The following is a 26,236-nucleotide window of genomic DNA, read 5'->3' as shown; positions in this document are numbered from 1 at the left end:
GGGTCACATTGGTGAGTGGTTCAGGTAACCTCAAGCAGTGAATTGATGTAAAGTGCTACTGGAATGATAGAGGCACTACTCAGGTATGTGGCAGAAGCAAATGTAAATCCTTTCTGGAGGAATACATAAAGAACTTTTACAATATAAGAAGACAAACAGCCCAACTAAAAAATGGGCAAAGAACTCGAATAGATTTTTTTCAAAGTGGATACACAAATGGCCAATAAGCATATGCAACCTCATTAGTTATTATGAAAATGCAAATCAAAATCACCATGAGATACCTTTTCACACCACAAGGATGGCTATCATAATTTGCTAAAGGACTGGTGATGCAAAGTTCCAGAAATGAGTTGGCTTTTATAATGGGGATTTTATTTGTAGTAAAACCTTACAGTTCTAAGGCTATGGAATGTTCAAATCAAAGCACCATCAGAAATGCTTCCTCACCAAAGTCAGCTGCTGGTGATCTGGTGTCTTGCATGTGGCAATCAGGCACATGGCAGGGTTGATCTCCTTGGCCTTCAGGTCCTCCTTGGGCCCAGCCCCTCATCAGGGGCCTCTTTCCATGCCTCTGTGCTCTGTTGATTCCAGACACCAGGACCTCTCTCAGCCTCTCAGGGCTTCTCATCTTTCTGCAGCTGGAGGGCCTCTCTTTCATATGGCTAGGTCAAAATGGCAGTGCCCCCTTTCCCTGTATGTCCCTTCCTCTGTGCCTCTGTTTATATGAGGCTCGGCAAGTGGGTGTAACCCCAATCTGTGTCAGGCCTTACTGACATAGTCCAATCCAAAGAGCCCCACACCCACAGGAATGGATTAGTTTAAAAACATCATCTTTTCCTTTTTGAGATTCATAAAAGAATTTCAAAAGGTCAAAATGGCCATTATTTAAAAGCAGAAAATAATGATTATTGGTGAGGATGTGGAGAAATTAGAACTCTGGTGCATTGTTGGTGGGAATGTAGAATGATGTAGCCACCTTATTGGTGGCTCCTCAAAAAGTTTAACATAGAATTGCCATATGACCTGGCAGTTCTAATTCTAGGTATATAACCAAAAGAATTGAAAACAGGGACTCAAACAGTTATTTGTATGCCAATGTTCACAGCAGCATTATTCATAATAGCCAAAAAGATGGAAGCAACCCAAGTGTCTATTAACAGATGAACGGATATATATTAAAAGGCGGTATATAGATAAATGGAATGTTTTTCAGCCTAAATGGGAATGTTGTTCTGATACATGCTACAGCAGGGATGAACCTTGAAACCATTATGCTAAAATAAGCCTGACACAAAAGGCAAAATAATGTATGAGTCCATGTATATGAAAAACCTAGACTAGATAAATTCATAGAGAAAGAAAGTAGATTATCAGTTACAAGGGGCTGGAGGATCAAAATGGAGAGTGTATTAGGCAGACAAATTTATTTGAGGTAGAAGCTTACAGCTACCAGGCTCTAAAGAGTCCCAACTCAAGGTACCATAAGAGGTACTTTCTGAACCAAAGTCATTTGCCACATGTTGAGCAAGTTGGCGGGCAGTGTTTGTGAGGGTTTAGTCTTCCTCTTCCTCTTAAGGCTCCGTGGTCCCAGCTTCTTCCAGTATCAGCTGTAGGCTGGGATAAGTCTCATCTCTCTGCCAGAGCTCATTTCTCTCTGGGCTCAACTGCTCTGCTCTCTTCATAATGTCAGCTGCAGGCTATCAGGCTCATTCTGTTCCCGGGGCCTCCGCGGTATTTAATGGAGCCTTCTCTCTTTCCTCATGTATCTGCTTCCCTGTGTATTTACTTCCCAGGGCTCCAGCATCAAAATTCCAACTCTCCTCTGCCTTGTCGTTTTCTCTGTGAGTGTCTGCCCACCAAGGGGGTGGGGACTCAATGTCCTACTGATGTGGCCAAATCAAAAGCCCCAATCTTAATTTAATCAAGTAAAAGTGAAACCTCCAAATCTAATACAATATAATACGTCCAGAAGAACAGACCAGTTTACAAACATAATCCAGTATCTATTTTTAGAATTCATAAACAATATTGAACTACTACAGGGAGTTATTACTTAATGGATACAAAGTTTTCTGTTTGGGAGATGAAAAAGTTTTGGTAATAGCTGGTGGTGATAGTTGTACAATATTGTGAATATAATTAATATCACTGAATTGTACCCATGAAACTTAAATAGGAAATTTTGTGTTGTATATGTTGCTGCAATTTTAAAAATTTTAAAACCTCATGCAAATCATATTTTTGAAAAGACACTTTGCATGGAAAAATGCACAAAAAAACCTTGAATAGGCACTTCATGAAGACTATCCAAATAGCCAATAAACATACTATAATATGCCTGACATCATTAATAACCAGGAAACTACATATTAAAATTGGATAATCTATTATACCTTGGTTAGTAGCAATGCTTCAGTATTTATTCATCAAATTGTAACAAATGTACCACACAATTTAAAGATGTTATTAATGAGGGAAGATGTGAGAGAGGGAGAGGATGGGGGTATATAAGAATCTCTCATACTTTTCATATAACTTTTAAAAAAATATTTATTTATTTTATTTATTTCTCTCCCCTTCCCACCCCCCACCCCAGTTGTCTGTTCTCTGAGTCTATTTGCTGTGTGTTCTTCTTTGTCCACTTCTGTTGTTGTCAGCGGCACGGGAATCTGTGTGGGTTTTTTTGTTGTGTCTTCTTGTTGTGTCAGCTCTCTGTGTGTGCAGCGCGTTTCTTGGACAGGCTGCACTTTCTTTCACGCTGGGTGGCTCTCCTTATGGGGTGCACTTCTTGCGCATTGGGCTCCCCTACACGGGGGACACCCCTGCGTGGGACGGCACTCCTTGTTCGCATCAGCACTGCGCATGGGCCAGCTCCATGGGTCAAGGAGGCCCGGGGTTTGAAGCACGGACCTGCCATGTGGTAGACGGACGCCCTAACCACTGAGCCAAGTCTGCTTCCCCATATAACTTTTCTTTTTTTTTTTTTTTAAAGATTTATTTATTTATTTAATTTCCCCCCCCTCCCCTGGTTGTCTGTTCTTGGTGTCTATTTGCTGCATCTTGTTTCTGTGTCTGCTTTTGTTTCTTTGTCCGCTTCTGTTGTCGTCAGCGGCACAGGAAGTATGGGTGGCGCCATTCCTGGGCAGGCTGCACTTTCTTTTCACGCTGGGCGACTTTCCTCACGGGCGCACTCCTTGCGCGTGGGGGCTCCCCCACGCAGGGGACACCCTTGCGTGGCACGGCACTCCTTGCTCGCATCAGCACTGCGCATGGCCAGCTCCACACGGGTCAAGGAGGCCCGGGGTTTGAACCGCGGACCTCCCATATGGTAGACGGACGCCCTAACCACTGGGCCAAAGTCCGTTTTCCCTAACTTTTCTATAATCTAAAACTTCTTTGGAAAGAAAGTTTATTATATAAAAAAAAATAATACAGGGGAGTTGATATGGCCCAAGCAGTTGAGCGCCACCTCCCACCAGGTTCAGTTCCCGGTGCTCCTAAAGAAGACAAAAAAAGAAGCAGATGACAAGCAAAAACAGTGAGCATACAATGAGCACAAACAACAAGCAAAAACAACAGGAAAAACAATGAGCAAGCTAATGAGGGAGCCATCTCAGGTGGGTGGGGAATACATAAAGAAAATCCTAAAGGGAGCCAGAAGGAAAAAAAAAACATATTACTATCAAAGGAACAAAGATAAGAATTATAAGTGACTTCTTGTGAGAACTCACGCAAGGTAGAAGATAATGACGTACATCTTTAAAGTGCTGAAAGAAAAAAAACAAACCTGTCAGCCTCGAGTTCTATACCCAGCAAAAATACCTGTCAAAAATAGAAATGAAGACTCTCTCAAATAAACAAAAACAGAAAATTCAGTACAAGCAGGCCTTCAAGAAATGTTAGGGCAAGTTCTTCAGGCAGAAGGAATATCGTTCCAGACAGAAATGTGGCTCTACACAAAAGCACCGAAAATGAAAAATAAAATTTGTTTTTTAATTTTTATTTGTGCTAAAAGATAACTGTCTAAAACAAATTTTGTAGCAATGTATTATGTGTAACAACTTAAATAAAATGTTCAACAACAGTAGCACAAAGGACAGAAGAGGGTAATTGGGTATATACTGTTGTAAGGTCCTTACACTAATGCAAAGCCATGTAATATTATTTGAAGATGAATTCTGACTAAACATGTGTATTGTAAACTCTAGAGCAACACTAAAGTTTTTAAAAAGAGGTGTAAGTCAATAGTGGAGATAAAATGGTTCATAAAAATGCTCAGTTAACAAAAAAGGGGGAAATGAGGGGAAAAAAACAAAACAGGTTGGAAGAAATAGAAAAGAGGTAGCGAGATGGTATGCTGTAATCAAAACAATAATCACATTAAATGTGAATGATCTAAATATGCTAATTAAAAAGAGTGTCAGATTGGGTAAAAAGTCTATGCCCAACTATATGTTACCTACAAGAACATGATTTTATAAACATAAGGATGGTATAATGGGGGTGTGCACATTTGGGGCTTCTGGTGTAATTTACTTAGGTGGTGGTTTTACACGGGTATTTTCTTCTTGCTATTAAACTTAGTATACATTGTAACTTTCCTATGTGTATATGTCACATTGGGAAAAAAAAAGGTTACCTGGCAATCATAAGTTTACTGATGTGGGAATGGAGCTTTGTTTGTTTCTTCCATTTGGATGCTGCAGACTTTGTATTGAATGAAAGTATACCTGGTTTTCATGAAATCAGTTTACTTAATGTTTCAGCAGCTTTGGAATCCATCCTGATATGTATGAGATCTGTTTTTACCCCTATTTGTAGCAGGTAGAGTACAAGGCAAAGCTCTTTGGTTGGCACAAAACAGGTGCACGTTGTGGAACCTCATTGCTGGAAGGACCTTTAGGCCTCTTGCCCCTTGCTCTTCTCTGTGTGTTCCCTGGACCAGCAGCATCAGCCTCACCAGAGAGCTTGTTAGAAACACAGAATCTTTTGTGTGATCTATGTATCTTTTAAAAATAAATAAAAAATATATTCAAAGAGAAAAAGAAATGCAGAATCCAAGCTCCACCCAGACATAATCAGAATTTTTATTCTTAACAAATCCCCAGACGATTCATAAACATGTTGAAGTCTGAGGAACACTGACTTAGCCTGTGTCCACTCATGGTGCTTGGATCTGTCCTGTAGCTCTGCTCATTTCCACCTCCTAGATCCTGCCATGGTAGCTGCAGATATATAGTATCTTGAATGTTTGAAATGAAAAGCTTGGTCAACTTTTATTCAGATCAGACACTTTGGCATCACTTAGGATACATATCTCCATATATACTCAAGAACTGGTCCAAAACCCTTCCTTACCACTTTGCTTTCTTCATGGAGTAAGCATATATCGAACATCTGCTGTTTACTAGGCCCTATGCCAGATGTTGAAGAAATTGATATCAAAGCCATAGTCCCTGGCCCCAGTGACCACACCCTGGGGACAGTAATAAATGAATGTATTGACAAGACAATGCACAAAATTACATGATCAGCACAAGGTGCCCTGGATGCACATGGGCTGAATGCCTAACTCAGACAAAGAAAGTGGGGATGCTTCTTGGTAAGGGGATATCTGTGCTCATCTTTGAAGTAAGAGTGAGCCATGCAAAGAAGCTGGGGGAGGAGTGGGAAGGGTGTTCCAGGCAGCATGTGCAAAAGCTCAGAGACGTGCTTTAGATCACTGAGTTTCTGGCTTCTTGGTGCCAATGAAGGTAATACAATCTTTTGGAAATAATAAAAATGCTACCCTGGGAGAGAGACTAACAACTCTGGTCTCCTTTTCTGTGCCTAGTGCTTGTCCCAGAATGCCCTGGACATAAATAATCCAATTTTGATTTTGGCTTGGCCCCCACTTTTTGATTCAAAAGTTGTGGTAATTCTTGTCTTCTTCAGCAGGCAAGCTTAGTAACTGGTTTTCTTCCTTTGTTACAGGTGCAGGCATTCAGTGGCACAATATAGGCAGTCTAAATGGCGATTTTAACTTCACTCAGGTGCTGCTCATGCTGTTGCTTGACTCTTTCTTATATGGTTTAGTGACCTGGTATGTGGAGTCCATCTCCCTGGGGGAGCACAATGCATCCAAGCCTTGGTACTTCTTTGTCATGGTGAGTTCTGCTGCTGCTGTTTTCTTAGATTGGCCTTAGTCTTTTTATTATTTGTCATCAATATTCCTCAAACATTAGGAAATCTTTAACTGGGGTTCACCCAAAACCCAGTAGCTTGTGATTGCCAATGGGTATAATTCACAGTAAGTCTGTTTCTCTGACTCTTGCCCCACCTACTGATGCAGTGGAGGGGGGCAAGAATCAGCCCCACACAGAGTCCCTCTACGAGAACCTCTGGATGTCTCACAAATACCCAGAGCCCAGAACTACACCGTTTCTTTCCTCGTTGAGCTGCACTCTTGGAATGGCCCTGACATTGGAGACCACTATGACACCAGGGTGCTGGTAGGGGCAAACTTCTATTCATAAGCCCTTGAAACTCTCAGAATCACTTGTCTCCTATGATGACTATATATTTTCCTTACAAAGTCAAACCCTTCCAGACGTGACCTGTCTTACCTGCGTTGCACAAGTGTTCCCTTAGGATCTCTGCAAAGGACGCCATGCTCGCCCTTCTCAGGTCTCTTCTTCGAATGTGCAGAAAGGGGATGGTTGTTAATGCAAATGTTTCTCCAGGCTTAAGCCTTCGGAGAGGCTGATAACCCACACGTGTCTTCCCCAGCTTACTAGGCATGCTTTGTAGCTGCACTGTCTAGGCCATGGGGTAGAGGCTGAAAGACAGTTTATTAGGGGTGGGTCCATGAGAAAGTTCCTTAACTTCTCCAGACACCATTAGATGTTTGATACAAGTAAACTGGGGGGAAAAAAGAAAAAAAGTTAATATACGAAAATATTTATTTTCCAGAAAAAGAGAGTTCACACAAACTTTTTAATGTATACATTGACTTCCTCTCTAGCCCTCCTACTGGCATAGAGAACCTAGAACTCTTATCTCCCCAACATTGGAAATGGGGCATCCTGAAGAACCTCTGAAAAGCAAGTTCATTCAGAATGAGCCTACTGATTTAATGAAAGGAGTCGAAATCCACCATCTATACAAGGTATCACCTTACAAATCCCTGTCCACATTCTTGAGGAACAGTCCACACAGGCTGTTGTCTTATTCTGACAGTGGTTCCAGGGAACTGTTTGGGATAGAGAATTTTAACTCCCCTCTGTAATGCTATCCTTGAAATTAGGAATATAACTTAAAATGTCGCTTATCCTATTATAAAGTTAAATGAGTGGGTATAGGTCTAGATGATCTCTCTTTGGAGAATGGTCTCCTTCACATACAAAACACCCCATTGAACTGTGTTCATACTAAAAGCCATTGATTGTATACTTTGGATAGATTGTATGGTATGTGACTATATCTTAATAAAATTGCTTAAGGAAAAAAGAAAAAAAATCACCAGAAAGTCAGAAACCAGGACCCGTTACTAGAGGCCCGGTGGGGGTAAGGAATTGGGAGTTAAGGCTTAAATTGTACACAATTTCTGTTTGGGGTGTGGGAAAGTTTTGGTCATAGGTGGCAGTGATGGTAGCACAACATTGTGAGTGTCATTAACAACACTAAATTGTGTATTTGAATGTGACTAAAGGGGAAATTTTAGGTTATGTATATGTTACTAGAATAAAATATTTATAAAAAGATCAGAGGGCTGTACAACACAGTGAACTGTAATGTAAACCATGGACTTTAGTTAGTTAGTTGATAGTACAATTATAATAACATTCTTTTATCAGTTTTAACAAATGTACCACACTAATGCAAGATGTTAATAATGGCAGGGGGAGGGTGGTATATGGGGACCCTGTATTTTCTCCATGGTTTTTCTGTAAAAGTACAGCTTCTCTAATAAATATATATAAGTATATATCCATATAAATGTTAAAAGAAAAAAGTCACACCCCATTGAGGTAAGACACTGAAGTTCAGCTGTGGTTGGCTTTTATCCAGTAGCATTTTTTATATAGCCAAGTAAAATTGTAATCTAGATTTCATCATTAGCTTCCAAATGTAAAAGTAGGGACATTCATTTCTCTCACCAGTGTTTGCTGAGTATTACATGCATAGCCCTGGGCTAAGGAGAGATATTTTGGGTCCATTATCTAAGGGCTCCCATCAGGCATGTCTGGTTATAAACTGTATGCCTGGGCTTATGTGAACATCTTGCAGGTTACGGCGTGAGGAACCTAGGGAAATGGCTGATGCTACTACGGCAGTTTACTGCTTGAGGTCCCAGCCCAACACTTCGTGTTGCTTCCGCTTTGGAATGAGGTGGATCGTATCCTAGCCCAGGGTATTCATGAAGTGGGTTATAGGTCCACTTCTCCATTTATTACCATACTAGTTAGGAATGTTCGAATCTTCACCCAGTTTACTACGGCTTAAATAAGGAGGGATTTTGTTTTCTTTTTTCACTTAGTCTGCAGAGAGATGGTGCTGGCATGATTTTTGGTTGTGCAACAAAGCCATCCCAGATGACAGTTCTTTCTGATTTTATGTTTCATTTTTCCTGGGCCATTCGTATCATATTCATTTTATCTGTATGCTTGTCATTTCACGGTTGCAAGATGACTGTTGCATCCCATCTATGGGGAAAGACAAGAGACATTCTTTTGGCAAGCTTTGTCTTTCTTTCTTCCTTTTGCCTCATCCCCTCCTTTACTTTCTCCCGTCTTTCCTTTCTTGAAGTCCTTCAGTTGGGTTACCTCTTATTTTTATTGCCAAGAATTATGTCACATGGCCACCTCTACTCTAAGGGAGACTGAGAAGTCAGGAAACAGGACTGTCGTACTTGGTTTAGAATAATCAAGATCAAATGGATATGAGTGCAGGAGAAGTTGGCTAAATTCCTTTCAGAAATACTTTGCTTCCAAACACAGTGAGTTAAATTGTGGGAATAAGTAACATCTAACCTCCCATCCAATTATAGCATCTGTAACACAAACCCCAGGTCCAGCCAAAATGCCCCCATGACAAGTAGACAGGGGCAAAAGTCAAGAAAGTACATATTCATATGTTATGTTATCTCCACATTAGCATTATGGGTGATTTTTACTTTTTTCTTCCTTTTACTCTTATGTATGAATTATTTGCATAAGGAAAAAAGTAGTGTTTAAAATGCTGGAGACAGCTGATCTATGTCTGGGATACCCTCTCCACATCAGCACCTAGCTCTAGGGTGCCCTCTCTCAGTGGGCTTAGCTAGGGGATGCAGAGCAAGGCTGCAGAAGCAGGAGGAAGATTCCCTGTGCATGCTCCCGGTGATCTCTTCATCCGCAAGCTCCTGTCCCTCTGCGGTTCAGTTTCCCTACCACCAGGTCCTAGGGACCTTGGGTCACTGGGGGTCAGTTTCTTCAGTGTAGCTCTGGGCAGTGGAGCTTTTTAGGTTTCCACTTGGTTTCCCACTGACGGAATTAAAAGGGAAGTAGCAGGTGCGCAGCCTGTCAGAAGGCCGCAGGAAGGCCATGTGTGTACGCATCGCACTATCACCTGCCCTTTGGCTCTTTCACAGGTGTTTCACGTAGGAGGGAGTAAACACACAGCAGTCAGAGACCTGACAATGAATCTATACAGGGGGCAGATCACTGTTCTTCTGGGACATAACGGAGCAGGAAAAACTACCACCTGCGCTGTGCTCACAGGTATGTGTGTGGGGTTTACCCTTCAGAGGACACCCTGAAAAACCATTTAACAGGTCTAGAGTTTGGGCTCCAATTCCCCTCATTAGATTTCATTGACAGATTAATATTAAGCATCTTTTGTGAGTTTGTTCACCTTCCATGAAGTCTCTGGTCATTCAGTTTACCCTGTACCAGGAGAAGGAAAATATTTGGTTCTTTCAATAAGTCTGAGGAAGTTAATTCCAAAGGCTCTCAGCAATGACAGGTGCTATTGAGAAGCTGTACCTGGTGCTGAGGAGGTTTCTTTCCAGAAAAAAAAACGTCCCGGTACTTGAGGCATCACTAACTCTCAGGAAAACAATCTGCCCATTTGTCTTTCATGGTCAGAGGCACTTTTAGAATGATGCTTAGTGAATTATTCTAAAATGCTTTGGCCTTTAGAATAATTTTTATGCCTAAATAAATCTTTCACAATCCATTAGCTAAAATAATATTCTGTGAAATTTGAAAATTCATTCATTCAAGAAACATATATTTATTGAAGGCTTAACAAGTAAACTCTCAACAAACCCAATGAGATGTATTTCTAACCTTCAGGAAGCTCTGAAAGCTGATCAGTTCTTCCTCCGCACACTGAGTACTGAACTCCTCAGAAGCTGTTAGCACCTCAAAATTAGGTTGCCTTACTCTCCTTGGAGGTTGTTGGTGCACTTTCCATTGAAGAATTTGAAGAGCAGCAAAATATCGAAGCATGGTCTTAGATGCCTTCCGCTGCTCCTCTGGTCTCAGGACTTTAAAAACCAAATGCAAGCAGATGTACAATGGGCAAGCTCTGGTCAGTACTTGGGGCTCAGCTCTGCCATTTTCTTGGTATGCAGTTGTGTTTCTAGGGGTTGGTCCTCTCTGTAGAGGCATTGCTGCTCCCGGGAGCTGACCATTTAGGGAAGGCCTTTACTCCGAAATAGGCCTGTGAAGCCCTCGCTGTCCTAAGGTGGTCCAGCCAGGGCTGGGTGGTCAAGAAGGCAAATCAGACGGTAGTGTTGTTTAAGGAAGTTAACTGATAAACACCCCACATACTCTTTCCCTTTTGCATTCCCTTTTGTTTTGTTTCTGCCCAACAATCATGGATGCTTTATTATCTGCAGCCAAAATGAAAGATATAATAACCTGATCAGTGAGGTATTTGACATAAATATTAAAAGCCTTAAAAGTCTTGGGAAGCGGACTTGCCCAGTGGTTAGGGCGTCCGTCTACCACATGGAAGGTCCGTGGTTCAAACCCCGGGCCCCCTTGACCCGTGTGGAGCTGGCCCATGTGCAGTGCTGATGCATGCAGGGGTGTCCCCCGCATAGGGGAGCCCCACGTGCAAGGAGTGCACCCTGTAAGGAGAGCCGCCCAGCGCGAAAGAAAGTGCAGCCTGCCCAGGAATGGCGCCGCCCATAAGGAGAGCTGACACAACAAGATGACACAACCAAAAGAAACACAGATTCCTGTGCTGCTGACAACAACAGAAGCGGACAAAGAAGATGCAGCAAATAGAGAAAGAGAACAGACAACTGGTGTGGGGGTGGGGGAGAAATAAATAAAATAAATCTTAAAAAAGAAAAAAGTCTTGTCCCCCTTTGGACCTACAAAACCTATTTATTAATTTTTAGTATATAAATAATTGGGGAAATAGGTAAAGTTATATCACATTTGTGAAAAGTTGCAAATAACTTAAATATCCATCAGTGTGGGCTGATCAAATAGAGTATATTCATAACAATGAAATATTTTAAACCCTTAAAAATAAGGGAGATTTTTGTTATTATGAACAAATGCCCTTGATACATTGCTAGGTGAAAAAGTCAGTTAAAAATCAGAATTAATATTTTCCCATTTTTGTTAAGAATATATGTGTGAATTTTGTAAAAACTGCACTCTGTGAAGTACAATAAAGCGAAGTGCAATAAAACAAGAAAAAACAAAAAGATATGTGTGAGTCAGTATATACATGAAGAGTACATAAGGCTAAATACAGCAATTATCTTTTAATCATGGGACTTGTATAACCTTTGTTTTCTTTGTTAAACTCTTTTTCTTTTTCTAGCCTTATTGCTATATACATTTCATGCCTTTTTCGATCTGAAAACTATACTTAGAGTAGGAAAAAAGAATAAAGACCAAAACAATATGCAAATGGACAGGCAGCAAAGTTTTATACTGACATACATTTGGCCGTAAGCACTATCATTTATTCCTTCACTGAACAGACATTTATCGGGAATCAGAGATGAATAAATCATGGACTTTGCCTTCAAGGATTTCAATTCCAAACTGTGAGGTTCTCAAATACTCTTCTCTGAATGATATTTACCGTGGATCCAAGTTATTTGCTTTACAAGCACATGTGTGTTTCATTCACTTAATCAAATTGGAACTCTTCAGAAGCAGAAATGACATCTAGCTCTAGTATTCCCCACACATCTGCATACCCCGCTGTGCACAGAACATATTTCTTGAATGTTACTGACTGACTGTGACAAAGAAGTAGAACAAGCAGACAAACTAGAGGGTTGCCTTGCCCTGCATTGTGCTCTGACTGAAGGTGACTTTTAGAACGTGTCTTCCACTTGGTTCTGTCTTCCACTTGGTTCTAGGTCTTTGCGCCCCTTCAAGTGGACAGGTGTATATCAATGGGTATGAAATTTCTCAGGACATGGTTGAAATCCGGAAGAGCTTGGGCTGGTGCCCCCAGCATGATATCTTGTTTGATAACTTAACAGTAGCAGAACATCTTTATTTCTATGCCCAGGTGAGTCAGTAGATGACAGGGGCTTGCTTCCTTTGAGTCATTCTTGGGGGAGGTGAGATGGTCTATAGTGCTCTGCCTCAATGCTGGAGGGTCTTGGAACCTCTTCTGGACACTAGTCTCTAAATGTTCAGGGGAGGGGGAGGAGAGTAGGATTTAGGTCAAAATTCCTGAGTAAAAGAGAGTTTCTAGAAACTATTAGGTTTTAATTTTATGTATTTATTTAAATTTTTTGTTTCAAAATATCTTTATTTCACTTTCTTTTTAAAATTTTTAACCAGTTTTATTGATACATACTTATAAAACATAAAATCTATCCAAAGTATACAATTAGTGGTATTTAGTATAATCACAGAGTTGTGCTTTCATCACTCCAGTCAGTATTAGGGCACTTTCATTATAACAACAACAATAATAATAATAAACGAAAAACAGACCCAAAAAAATCCTCTATCCCTTAATAATCACTTCTCAGTCTCTCTAGCCTTCTGCTGCCATGCACAGCTACTATTCTATTTTTATATAATTTTTTATATTTATATTTTTATAGATGGAGTCAAACAATGTATAGTACCTTTACTTTAAAAGTTTTTATTGCAATAAAATCCACACAACATGAAGTTCACCATTTTTAACATTTACACTTTAAAGTGTACAGCTCAGTGATTTTTAATATATTCACAATGTTCTACAACTATCATCACTACCTAATTTCACATTTTCATCACTCCAAAAAGAAACCCCCTACCCAATAAGCAGTCACTCCCCTTTCTTCCCTCCCACCAGCCCCAGGAAACCATCCGTCTGCTTTCTGTTTCTGTGGGTTCACATATTCTAGATATGTCATATAAATGGAATCATATAGTAAATGGACTTTTGTGTCCAGCTTCCTTCACTCAGCATAATGTTTTCCAAGATTCATCAGTGCTGTGGCATATACTTTACTCCTTTTTATGTCCAAATCATACTCCATTGTATGACTTTACTACATTTTGTTTATCTTTTTGTCAGTTGATAGACATTTGGATTGTTACCAACTTGTGACTATTGTGAATAGAGCTGCTATGAACATTCATGTACAAATTTTTGTGTGATCATATGTTTTCAGTTCTCTTGGGTATATATCTAGGAGGAGAATTGCCAAGTCATATGGTAATTCTATGTTTAACTTTTTGAGGAGCTACCAAACTCTTTTCAACTGCAGCGATACCATTTTACATTTCCCCCAGCAATGTTTGAGGGTTCTAATTACTCCACATTCTCACCAACACTTGTTTCTTTCTTTCTTTCTCTCCTCCCTCCTTCCCTTCTTTCCTCTTTTCTTTTTTTTTAATGGCCATTCTAGTGTGTGTGAAGTGGTATCTCATTATGGTTGTGTCATTGTTCAACATCTTTTCACATCCTTATTCAGTGAATCTATATGTCAGGACCAAACTATAGCTTCGTACTAAAATCTGAAATTAGGAAATATGAATCATCCAAATTTGTTCTTTTTCTAGATTGTTTTGGCTATTCTAGGTCCTTGCATTTCCTTAAGAGTTTAGAGTCAGCTTGCATATTTCTGCAAAAAAGGATATTGGAATTTTGAGAGGGATAGCATTCAATCTGTAGATCACTTTAGGTAGTATTGCCATCTTAACAATATTAAGTCTTCCCATCCATGGACATTGGATGCCTTTCTATTGTTTTAGGTTGTCTTTAATTGCCTTCAACAATGTTTTGCTGTATTAAATGTATATGTCTTATACTTCTTTGGATAAATTTATTCCTAAGTATTTTATTCTTTTTTATACTAATGTAGGTAAAATTGTTCTCTTAATTTTATTTATGAATTGTTCATTTCTAGTGTATGAACTACAACTTCGCTGAACATGTTTATTAGCTCTAATAGTTGTGTATGTGTGTGTGTATTCTTTAAGACTGTATATATATAAGATCATGTCTTGTGCAAATAGAGATAATTTTACTTCTTTCTTCCAAACCGGATGTGTTTCATCTCTTTTTCTTGTCACATTGTCCTGGCTACAGCAATGTTGAATAAAAGTGGGGAGAGCAAACATCCTGGTCTTGTTCTGGTCTTAGGGAGAGAGCTTTCAGTCTTTAACTATTAAGTTGATTTTAGCTATATGTTTTTCATAGATGCCTCTTGTTGTGAGGAAATTCCCTTTTATTTCTAGTTTGTTGGGTGTTTTTACCATGAAAAGGTGCTGGAGTTCATCAACCTTGCATTCCTGGGATAAATCCCATTTGGTCATGGTGCATAATCCTTTTAATATTCTGCTGTATTTACTTTTTAATAAGTCATATATTTATTTAGTTCAAAATACAAAAACCTTTTTATCCCTTTCCTGGAAGGTTATAAGTTTATAATGTATTTGTCTTGTGTGTATTTTGTCTATACAAAAAAACGGTTTGTTGGATGGGGCAGGCCCCTCAGAGAGCCCCCGCCCCATCTCCCTTCCGGTCTCCCGCTGTTCCAGCTGAAGGGATTACCGCGGGGGAAGTGCCCTGAGGAAGTGGAGCAGATGCTGCACATCCTCAACCTGGAGGACAAGCAGCACTCCAAGAGCAAGTTCCTGAGCGGGGGCATGAAGCGCAAGCTCTCCATCGGCATCGCCCTCATCGCGGGCTCCAAGGTGGGGCAGCGGGGCCCGCTGCGGGGGACGAGCCCGCGGCGCCGGGGGCCCCTGCACCGTGGCCCGGCCTCCTGGGCCCTGGACGCCGCGGGAAGGGAAGCCCGGCGTGGGCGGTCCTGCGGTTTCCTCCTAGGACGGCCGGCAGCTCGGGAGCGCCGTGACCGGGCAGCTCGGGGCGCGCTGGGCGGCCGGGCCGGGCGCGGGACGGAGCTCGGCCCCTCCTCGCCCTCCAGGTGCTGATGCTGGACGAGCCCACGTCCGGCATGGACGCCGTCTCCAGGAGGGCCATCTGGGACCTCCTCCAGCAGCAGAAGAGCGAGCGCACCATCCTGCTGACCACCCACTTCATGGACGAGGCCGACCTGCTGGGGGACCGCATCGCCATCATGGCCAAGGGCGAGCTGCAGTGCTGCGGGTCCTCGCTGTTCCTCAAGAAGAAATACGGTGAGCGGCGGGGGCAGGCGGGGCCGGCCACTCTTTACTGCATTGTGGGGTCAGTACCACTGGCCCCAGGTGATCAAGAAAACTGCCCACTTTTAACTCTCACGAGGATCCCTGAAATCGAGCAAGGAGAGACAGTCTCTAAATTGCCTCTTCCCTTACATAGGGTTTTGTCGGCCCCAGGCCCCAGGCCCCAGGGAGAGGAGTTTGTGGGAATAAAGAAGGAATGCATTGAAAAGAATCTCAGAGACTTAAAATCAACTGTTGAGTTCCCACTCTACCAATATACTGTCCCTTCATCCAGTGGCCAATTTAGTGTATAGTTTTCTGATCTGTATACTGGAGATTACGTTGCTGTGTTCCTCAAAGAGTGAGAGAAAGTGTGTGAAAGCACCATACAGCATGGATTGTTCTTTCTAGAAACTGATTGTAATCCTTATGGCTGTCCCCCTTCAAACACCCTTTACTTGTTTTTCAGGACCCTTTGTGCTCTTGGTTTTACTTCCTGTGTCTCTGTTCTTTTGCATCACTCCTCGCTCTAAATATTGAAGCACCTCAGGCATTTATTTCTCTGTTCTTTCTCATTGCCTCTTCTTATGAGCTTGTGGCTTTACATAACTTCTCTGTGCCTAAAAAATGTGTTTCTCTAACATGGACCTCTTCGGAAACTCCGGATTTATATGTTCAACTGTGCATTCCGTGTCTCTACTTTAACATTGAGTAGGTATCTCAGATATCTAAAGGATGGGCAAACTGAGCTCCAGCTCCTCCTCCAGCCCCTCCTCCTCCAGCAGCCTTCTGCTTCTCAGTATTTGTAACTCCATTCTTCCAGGGGCTCGGCCAAAGTGGTGGCAGCCTCCCTGACCCCAGTTCTCCCACAGCTCATATCTGATCCATTTGTAGACCCTGTTGGCCTTACCTTCAAAGTCTCTCCAGCTCTGTTTCCCACCACCTCTGATCACTTGCTGGAGCCCAAGTCCTGCTCACTATCTCCTCTCCCTTGGGTTATTGCAGTCGCTTTCTAATCCACCTCCCTGCTCCTGCTTCTGCACACCCTCATTCTGTTCTCACCCCACTTGCCATACGGAGCATGTTACAGTGTTAGGTTGATGCCACTCTTCTGTTTGGAAGCCTCCAACGAGCTCCCTCCCACTCCAAGTAAAAGCCCAAGTCCTCTACATAGCCTAAAAGACCTTCTTGGCATGACCCTGTCACCCCGATCTCTCATTCCCAATACTCTTCCACTTCTACTCTCAGCCCAGACCACCCTGTGATCCAGCATACCCAGCACTCCCCTGCGTGGCCTGTGCATTGGTGTGCCTTCTGCTGAGCGTGCCCTTCCCAGGTCTCCGACACAGGCCCTTATGCAGAGATGACATCCTCGAGGCCATCCCTCGTCGTTCTGTTCAAAGCACACTCCAGTGCTCCCTGTCCTTGTTCCTATTTAATATTCCATACATTTTACTGTTTTATCTTGTATATTGTCTGTCTCCCACTGGGATTTTTGACTGTTTTATCCACTGCTATCTCCTCAGTACCAAGAACAGTCCCTGGCACATCACAGGAACTCAAGAAATGTTTGTTGAATGAATAAATCTCCTACATAATACTAAAAGTGTTATTAATTCCTGAAATAATATTTAGAATGCCATGAAGTATGTATCCTCAAAAACACAATTTAATTATTATACAAAAAATATCTTTGTTCTTTACATTAGTATCTAGTAAGTTTTCACTTCCCCAAGTTAGTTACCTCTTAAAGTGAGGGTTGCTCTTAATGCAACCTTTCTGTATTTTGCCAACATCACCAAATTTGCCATTATCATCTCCCAATTATGGAGCAGGAGGCAATACTCAAGAATATAATCAGGAGGCTTCAAGGGTGAGTTCATTGTGATTTCAGTTTGACCCCATGGGACTCTCCAGTGTTTTTTTCCCATAGAGCTACTGAAGTTAAATGTGGCTCAAGAAGAAAAGTGTAAAGAGTAAAATTGTTTTATGGTCTTTTACATGGTGTTTCAGGTGCAGGATATTATATGACTTTAGTGAAAGAATCTCAATGTGACGTAGAGACAATTTCTCATCTCATTTATGATCATATACCTGATGCAATTTTAGAGGACGACGCTGGAGAAGAATTAACATTTGTACTTCCAAAAGAGAGTGTGCACAGGTATGGACATAAGAGGCCTGGAATAATTGTTTGCAAATACTGAGTATTCAGCGTTGTCTCTTCAATTTCCCATCTGTATTATGAGTGTTTTGCGAAGTAAGGACCAGAACTGCTAGGCCTTCGGCATTACCATTTTCTGAAGGATGCCACACTGCAATCAGAGTGAGTGTTCAATATAGGAATCTGATCGTGTTACCTCCTTCTTTAAAAGCCCTTGATGATTCCCATTTACCCCCAAGTTAAAGTCCAAATTCTTTATAGAGTTTGCAGGGGCCTTTTATGGTGTGAACCCTTATAACCTGTACCCAAAATACTGGGTTCAGATGAAGACTTTACGTGACTATATTTAAAATTATTATTTTAGACCTCAGGTTCACAGCACTTTCCTCTGTCCCTCTCCTTAGCCCTCTCATGTCCCTCTCGGAAGAGAACCTTAGCTTCATTTGGAAAATAAAAACCATCAAGCAGTAACTCTGTTATATCCTTATCCCAAATCAACAAACCTGCTTACTTCTGCATTTTCCCTTTTTTTCCACTTTATTACAGCTGGGAAAGTGTTTACCTATCCAAGTTCTTTCCCTCAAGAACCGCTCAAAATCCCACTCACCTCACCTTCTCAAGAATTCACCTGTTTGGCATTCCCTCTCTCATCCACCTCATCAACTTTTCTCTGTACTAAGTCATGGCCATAACATAGTGGCATAATCTGGAGAAACAACTCCTGGAACCTACCTCTTTTTCCAGCCACCACTCCATGTCTCTGCTTCCCTTCACAGTCAAATGTCATTGAAGAGTAGTCTGAACATGTTGCCCTCTTTTTCTTACCTCCCATACATTTCTCAATCTGTTATTCCAAAGTACATCAACCCATACCCTCCCATCCTGACTGTTCTTTTTCAGATCACCATCAACCTCTAACTTACAAAGACATGAGGGACCTTTCTGACTGTCTTTTTTCAAAACATATTATTAGGTACTATTTTATCCCTACAAGTAATATATGTTACATATATGTAGGCCATCAAATATAATAATAAAATGAGTACTGGTAAACCCACTATTCAACCTAAGAACTAAAATACAGAAAAAACTCTCTAACCTGATTGTATTCAACCTTATGATATCAACTGCACAGTTAACCATTTCTTTTTTCTTGAACATTTTTCTCTCTGGGCTTGCTTGCTGGTTTTATACCTACTTCTCTGGCTACTCTCAAGTGATCGTGGGAAAGCTCTATATTCGTATATATCCAACTGCCTTCTTGATATCTCCACTGGGTGACTCATGGGCATTTCAAATGTGGTGGGACACAAACAGATTTGGCAGAGGTGGTTATCAAGAGGTCAGCTCTGACTACTTTACATTTGAAATGCCCATGAGTCACCCAGTGGAGATATCAAGAAGGCAGTTGGATATATATGAATATAGAGCTTGAGGAGAGGTTTAGCCTGGAAATACAAGGCAGGCATCATCATCATACAGAGGTATTTAAAGTCATGGAAAAGGATAAGGTCATGTAGGAAAAGAGTGTAGAGAAAGAAGAAAATAGAGCCTACAACCAATCACTGAAGCACTCCTAAATTTTGAGATTTCAGAGAGCAAAGGGACCCTGCAAAGGATACTGGGAAAGAGTAGCCTCATGAATATGAGTGGAAAATAAGCACAGATACATAAAATTAGAACTGAAAATTGGGGGGAAACCACAGATACAGAATTAGAAACTAATGCTTTACACAATTTTAAGGTAATAGAAAATCTGAATAAAATAGATGATTATCTAAAAAAATAATTTTATTAAAATTAATTCAAGAAGTAACAAAGTTTTTAATAATTTAATATTTTATCAAATATTTAAGAAAAAAATGATTTGAATGCTATTCAAATTCTTCCAGAGAATAGAGAATATAAAAAATACTTGCTACTTCTTTTTACTACTCCAGCTTAATATAATTGATTGTTCATTGAAAGAATAATACATCATTTTGAAAGTATTGTTTGCTATTAGGATTAATTAATATGTTTTATCAATTTGGTAGGTCAAAAAGAAATACCATGTATCATCCACATAAATTAGAAAAATGCATTTGTTAAAATTCTGTATCGCTATTTTTTGAGATTAGAGTAAGAACTGATGGGCACTTTCTCAATATGATTAAAAATATCTCAAACTAAAATAACTTTCAGATGATTTAAACTTTTTCATGTTAAAATTAACCTATACCAGCTCTCAGAATATGTGCAGAAAAGTTTCCAGATCCTGGTCAATCCCAGCACCATCAGACACAGCACCTTTGACCCAGTTCCTTCATTCTCCTCTGGGCAGCTTTCCAGAGCCTGCTCGATGCCTAGGTGGACAAGGTCATGGTAGATCATCCAGACTTAAAACATATCGACCCCAGTGGTTTTAAAGCATTATCATGCAACAGCCGCTACTTGAATACTGCTAGCAGGAAAGCAAACAGCTGACAAATCAACTCTAAGCACTTACCTAGAAGACAGAAAAAGTGAATAGAACTGTTTTTCACAGAATTTCAGAATAAGAATTCCCTAGAAACCCTACTAGGAAGTATATGCTGTTCTTTTTCTTTAACTGGTGTTTCCTGGGGATTGGCATAGATAAAGACCAGTTGGTTTCATATGATCTATATAGACTTGCATATTTGGTGATCATAAACATAGAGAAAGAACACTGATTCAGGACCCCAGCCAGAGTTTGATTTTAGTTGCAACATGAAACAGTGACAGGACTTGGTGGGGAAATTTAAAGATGATTAGAAAAGCCTGGAAAGAGCAACTCAGTTGTGACTTGGGGAAGTTAGCAATGCTCTTGGGTTTAGAAAATGCCTTTTCTTCAGCTGAGCCATTACTTCTGCAAGCTGGATGCCCTCTTTTTCAATAGAAAAAAATTTCCTTTTGAATTTATGTCACTCATCAATTTTTATTATAATCAATTTATTGAAACATGTTTATAAACCATATAATCCATGTAAAATGTACAATAAATGGCATTTAGTATAATCACAGAATTGTGCATTCATCACTTTAATCAATATTAGAGCATTTTCATTACTCCAAAAAAAACAATAAAACTACCCCTTAGTAGTCATCTTTCAATCTCTCTATCCTTTCACTGCCATATATATCTGCTAATCTATTTCCATCTCTATAATTTAATTGTATTAGTATTTTGTATTGATGGAGTCGAACAATATGTAATGCTTTTTGTCTAGTTTCTTTAACTTAACATACTTTCTTTTTAACTGTTGTTGGAAGATTATTAATATATTCCTACTCACTACTGTCCATAGTTTGCTTTGGCTTTATTTTTGCCAAATATCATCCTGGTATTAACATCTTGTAAACATTAGCATACTTTTGTTGTATTTCAGAGAAAAACATTCTTATTTATATACTATTAACCATACTTACTTTTCACAACAGGGTTTGCTATGCTGTACAGTCCCATGTTTCATTGTTTAGTTTTCCTTATAGTGATATACATGACCTTAGACTTTCCCTTTCACCACTATATTCCCATATATTAGCCCTGCTAATTACAAACACTATGATGTGCTTCACCATTTCTATTCATTTCCAAACATTTCCAAACAACCTTTTTCTACCAATTCTGTACAGATTAAGCCAATGATTTTCATTCTCTAATCTCTTTCTATTTTCTGCTAACCTATATTCTAGTTATTAACCCCATGAGTTTGCTCATTATATTTAGTTCATAATAGCAGAATCATAAAATATTTTTCCTTTTGCTTCACTCAACATAATGTCCTCCAGGTTCATCCATGTTGTCATATGCTTTATGACTTCATTTCTTACAGCTGAATAATATTCCATTGTGTGCTTATTCTGCAATTTGTTTATCCATTCATCAGTTAATGGACTTCTGGGTTGTTTCCATCTTTTGGCAATTGTGAATGTATTAGTCAGCCAAAGGGGTGCTGATAAAACTACCAGAAATTGGTTGGTTTTTATAAAGGGTATTTATTTGGGGTAGGAGTTTACAGATATCAGGCCATAAAGCATAAGTTACTACCCTCACCAAAGTCTATTTCCATGTTTTGGAGCAAGATGGCTGCTGACGTCTGCAAGTGTTCAGGTTACCTGGGTTCCTCCCTTTCTGGAGCTTGCTTCTCTTTCCTCTGTGAGCTTACTTCCTGGGGCTCCAGTTTAAGGCTTCAGCATCAAACTCCAACATCAAAAACCCTTAACTCTGTCCTTTACCATGCCTTTTATCTGTAAGTCCCCACCCACCAAAGGGTGGGAACTCAATGCCCTACTGGTACAAGAGGTTTCATTAGTCTATAATTTTCTTTTGTAGTATCTTTATCTTTATCTGGCTTTGGCATTAGGGTCATATTGTCTTCATAAAATGTGTTGGGTAATTTTCCCTCCTCTTTAAATTTATGGAAGAGTTTAAACGGGAATGGTATTAGTTCTTCTTGAAATGTTTGGTAGACTTCAACTGTGAGGCTATGAGGTCCTGGACTTTTCTTTGTTGGATGGTTTTTGATGACTGATCCAATCTCTTTGTGATTGGTTTGTTGAGTTCTTGTATCACTTGTAGAGTCAGTGTAGGTTGTTTATGTGTTTCTAGGAATTTTTCTATTTCATCTAGGTTGTCTAGTTTGTTGGCATACAGTTTCTCATAATATCCTCTTATGGTCCTTTTTATTTCTGTGGGGTCAGTTGTAATGCCGCTTTCATTCCCGATTTTATTTATTTACATATTCTCTCCTTTTCCTTTGTTAGTCTAGTTCAGGGCTTGTCTATTTTTTTATCTTCTCAAAGAAACAGCTTTCAATTTTGTTGATTTTCTCTATTTTTTTTTCTTTATTTCATTTACTTCTGCTCTTTGTTACACTTTCTTTCAGCATGCTTACTTTGGTGTTGATTTGCTCTTCATTATCTCGTTCCTCCAGGTGTTCAGTTAAGTCTTTTATTTTTTCTACTTCTTTTTTTTAGGAGGTACCAGGGATTGAACCCAGGACCTAGTAGTTGGGAAGCAGGTGCTCAACCACTGAGCTACATCCACTCCCTCTTCTTTTTAAATATAGGCATTTGTGGCTGTAAATTTCCCCCTTAGCACTGCCTTTACTGTGTCTGATAGATTTTGATATGTTGTATTCTTGTTTTCATTCTTCTGAAGATATTTGCCGATTTATCTTGCAGTTTCTTCTTTGACCCACTGATTATTTAGGATTGTGTTGTTTAGCCTCCAGATATTTGCAAATTTTCCCCTTTCCTGCCTATTATTGATTTCCAGCTGCATTCTGTTATGATCAAAGCAGGTGCTTAGTATAATTTCAATCATTTTAAATTTATTGAGGTCTGTTTTGTGACCCAATATGTGGTCTATCCTGGAGAAAGATCCATGAGCATTTGAGAAGAATGTATAACCTGCTGATTTGGGGTGCAGTGTTCTGTATGTAACTGTTAGAACTTGAACTTGTATTGTTCAAGTTCTCTGTTTCCTTGTTGACCTTCCGTCTAGTTGTTCTATCTATTGATGTAATTGACATGTTGAAGTCTCCAACTTCTATCTATTTCTCCTTTCAGTTTTGCCAGAGTTTATCCTCATGTATTTTGGGGCACTCTGGTTAGGTGCATAGATAATTATGACTATTACTTCTTCCTGGTGGATTGTCACTTTTATTAATATATAATGGCCTTCTGCATCTATTATAAGTTTTTTGCATTTAAAGTCTGTTTTGTCCAATATTAGTATAACTACCCCTGCTCTTTTTTGGATACTGTTTGCATGAAATACCTTTTTCCAAATGTTCACTTTCAGCCTATTTGTATCCTTTGTTCTAAAGTGAGTCTCATGCACATAGCATATTGATGGCTCATGTTTATTTATCATTACGTCAGTCTGTATCTTTTAATTGGGGAATTTAATCCATTAACATTCAACATTATTACTGTAAAGGCATTACTCACATTAACCATTTTCTTTTGGCTCTCATATCCTCTATCTTATTTTTGTCTGTCTTTTTACCCTTTTGTGTACCCTTTCTGATAGTCTTTACTTTTACATTCTCCTCCAAGCTTCTCTCTCCTGTTTTTTCTTTTCTCTTTAGCAAAGAGTAGTTCAGCTACCCTCTCATGTGGGGTTCCATTCTTTGGGGCTTATCTCCCAGGAGAACAGAGAGGAACCTGATAAAGCTGCTTCTGGCCCTACTTCCAGAGCATGCTATCTGGATAAGCTGAGAATTTTCCAAATCATCAATTGCTATATCCTTTGTGCTTAGCAATTCAGTCCTTAGTTTATCCCATTCCGCTCACATTTTACTATAGGCAGCAAGGGAAAACCAGGCTGCACTCTGCCTTCTACCCTTTGGTTGGAAATCTCCTTAACTAAATATCCAAGTTCATCACTTACAAGTTCTGCCTTCCATTTAACATCAGAACAGTTTTGCCAAGTTCTTTACTACTTTATAATAAGGGTCATCTTTCTCCATTACCCAATTCCAAACAGTTACTTCCACATTTTTAAGTATTTGTAATACCAGCACCCCATTCTCGTTACCAAAATGTTTTAGTCAGAGTTCTCCAGAGGAACAGAACTGACAGGATATATATATATACGTATTAAGGGATTCATTATAGGAATTTGTTTACACAGCTGTAGGAGCTGCCAGTCACCCTTTTCAGAGTTTCCAGCTTTATGGACTTACCAGCCCCACTATCACGTAAATGAATACACATAGATGAAGCTGTATAGAAAAGAGTATGGACTGTATAATTCCATTTATATGATGATCAAGAACAGGTAAAACTAATCTGTGGTGACAAAAATCAGGACGATGTTTGCTTGAGGGTGAGGGGGTGTGGTTAGAAAGGGGCCTGAGGTTACTTTTTAGGGTGATGGAAAGTTTCTTTATCTCGATTGGAGTGAGATTGCACATTTGTCAAAAATTCATCAAACTATATACTTAAGGACATTGTACTTCCCTATATGTAAAATTCACCTCAATTTTTAAAAAGGGGCTTATTGACTTTGTTGACAAGACAATGGCAAATATGAACACAAACTCATAACTGGAAACAGAACAAAGAAGATATTGAACAGATCTGGCATCCTGGGAAGATATTTGATAAATAGTATTTCTGAAAGCTAGTTACTTTGTTATATATTTTCACATTTATCTCAATCCTTACAACAACCCTGTGAACTAGATGATATCTTAGAGATGAGAAAAGATTTAGAGAGATAAATTAACTAGCTCAATATCACATAACATAGTAAATGGCAGAGCCTGGATTCAAATCCAGCCCCAATTAATTCACAGTCTAAACCTTTAACCACCTTCTGCCTGCAGGGTAATAGACAGTATAGGGATCCGGTATGTGCAGCCAGGTATGTGTGTTTTTTTAAAGGCACATTGTTGGGCTGAACATTGTGAGAGAATAGAAGCTTCCACTATAGAGGATTGCTGTAGATTTCTTAAATATTGCAAAACTTCCCCCCACCACCACCCGCCCAAAAAAAAGCTACTATTCATTCAGGTCAAAAAAATGGAAGACATATAGTAAGAAAGGGTCCAGGTTAGCAGACTGTTAAGAATTAATCACTTTCTTTGTTTAGCATTTATACTTCAAAGCAGAATCTCTGGAGTTACATGTCCTGAGTTTGAATCCTGTCTCTCCTATTTCTCATTTTGTCTTCTCAGGGCAGTTTCTTAGCCTCTCAAAGAAATGTTGAGATGATTAACAAAGTTAATGCACATAAAAGGGCTTCAGATAGTCCCTGAAATTTAGTTAGCACTCCCAAAATATTATTGTTATTTCTTTTTACTCAAAAGTAGGGAAATGAATTAATATTTACTTTGTATCTGAAATTGTCTAGGTTTATGTTAGGTTTATTCCTTCCAGGAAACTTCTAAAGTAAGTATTGCCTTATTCAAATGAGAAATCAAGTTCACAGAAGTTAACTAATTTGCCCCAAGTTACACACCTAGAAAGTGACAAAGTTGGGATTTGAACAGATATCTGCTTGATTCCAAAGCCCATGATTTTTTCCCGTAAAGAGCCAAAGATGATAATGAGGAATCCATTTTCTGTCTTTCAGGAATAAAAACATTTTTTCCTTCCAGGTTTGAATCTCTTTTTACTGAGTTGGAAATGAGGCAGACAGAGCTGGGCATCGCCAGCTTTGGGGCCTCTGTCACCAGTATAGAAGAAGTCTTCATTCGGTAAGCAAATACAACACTATAGACTCCAAAAATTTCAGGACTGGAAGGGATCTTAAAGGTCGTGGATCCAAACATTATCTAATACTTGAATCCTTTTTGCAACATTCTTAAAGAATACGCTTCCATCCTCTGACTAGTACTTCCCATAATGGAAATATTGGGTAATGGGGATAATGTTAGAATGTGATATCATACAACAAATATTATTTTTACTGAAATGTTTAAGAATAAAACTATCATTTGGTCTGCTTTTCACTATA

At 39.7% G+C, this 26,236-nt stretch overlaps 1 protein-coding gene and 1 pseudogene across 1 annotated transcript in view; both read left to right on the top strand.

The window, feature by feature from the left end:
* Nucleotides 1–26,236, top strand: part of LOC101411420 (ATP-binding cassette sub-family A member 17-like) — a 258,746-nt gene that overhangs the window by 120,204 nt on the left and 112,306 nt on the right. Inside the window, exons 11-18 of the mRNA XM_071211442.1 lie at nucleotides 5,977–6,149; nucleotides 7,007–7,150; nucleotides 9,614–9,743; nucleotides 12,362–12,516; nucleotides 14,994–15,149; nucleotides 15,383–15,593; nucleotides 17,613–17,763; nucleotides 25,878–25,976. Coding sequence (XP_071067543.1) covers nucleotides 5,977–6,149; nucleotides 7,007–7,150; nucleotides 9,614–9,743; nucleotides 12,362–12,516; nucleotides 14,994–15,149; nucleotides 15,383–15,593; nucleotides 17,613–17,763; nucleotides 25,878–25,976 — 1,219 coding nt within the window. The remainder of the gene's footprint in view (nucleotides 1–5,976; nucleotides 6,150–7,006; nucleotides 7,151–9,613; nucleotides 9,744–12,361; nucleotides 12,517–14,993; nucleotides 15,150–15,382; nucleotides 15,594–17,612; nucleotides 17,764–25,877; nucleotides 25,977–26,236) is intronic.
* LOC139437481 (COMM domain-containing protein 3 pseudogene) lies at nucleotides 19,260–20,568 on the top strand (annotated as a pseudogene).

This window comes from Dasypus novemcinctus, chromosome 23 (assembly GCF_030445035.2).
Source record: "Dasypus novemcinctus isolate mDasNov1 chromosome 23, mDasNov1.1.hap2, whole genome shotgun sequence".
NCBI lineage: Eukaryota > Metazoa > Chordata > Mammalia > Cingulata > Dasypodidae > Dasypus > Dasypus novemcinctus.
This window is presented reverse-complemented; position numbering and strand designations above follow the sequence as displayed.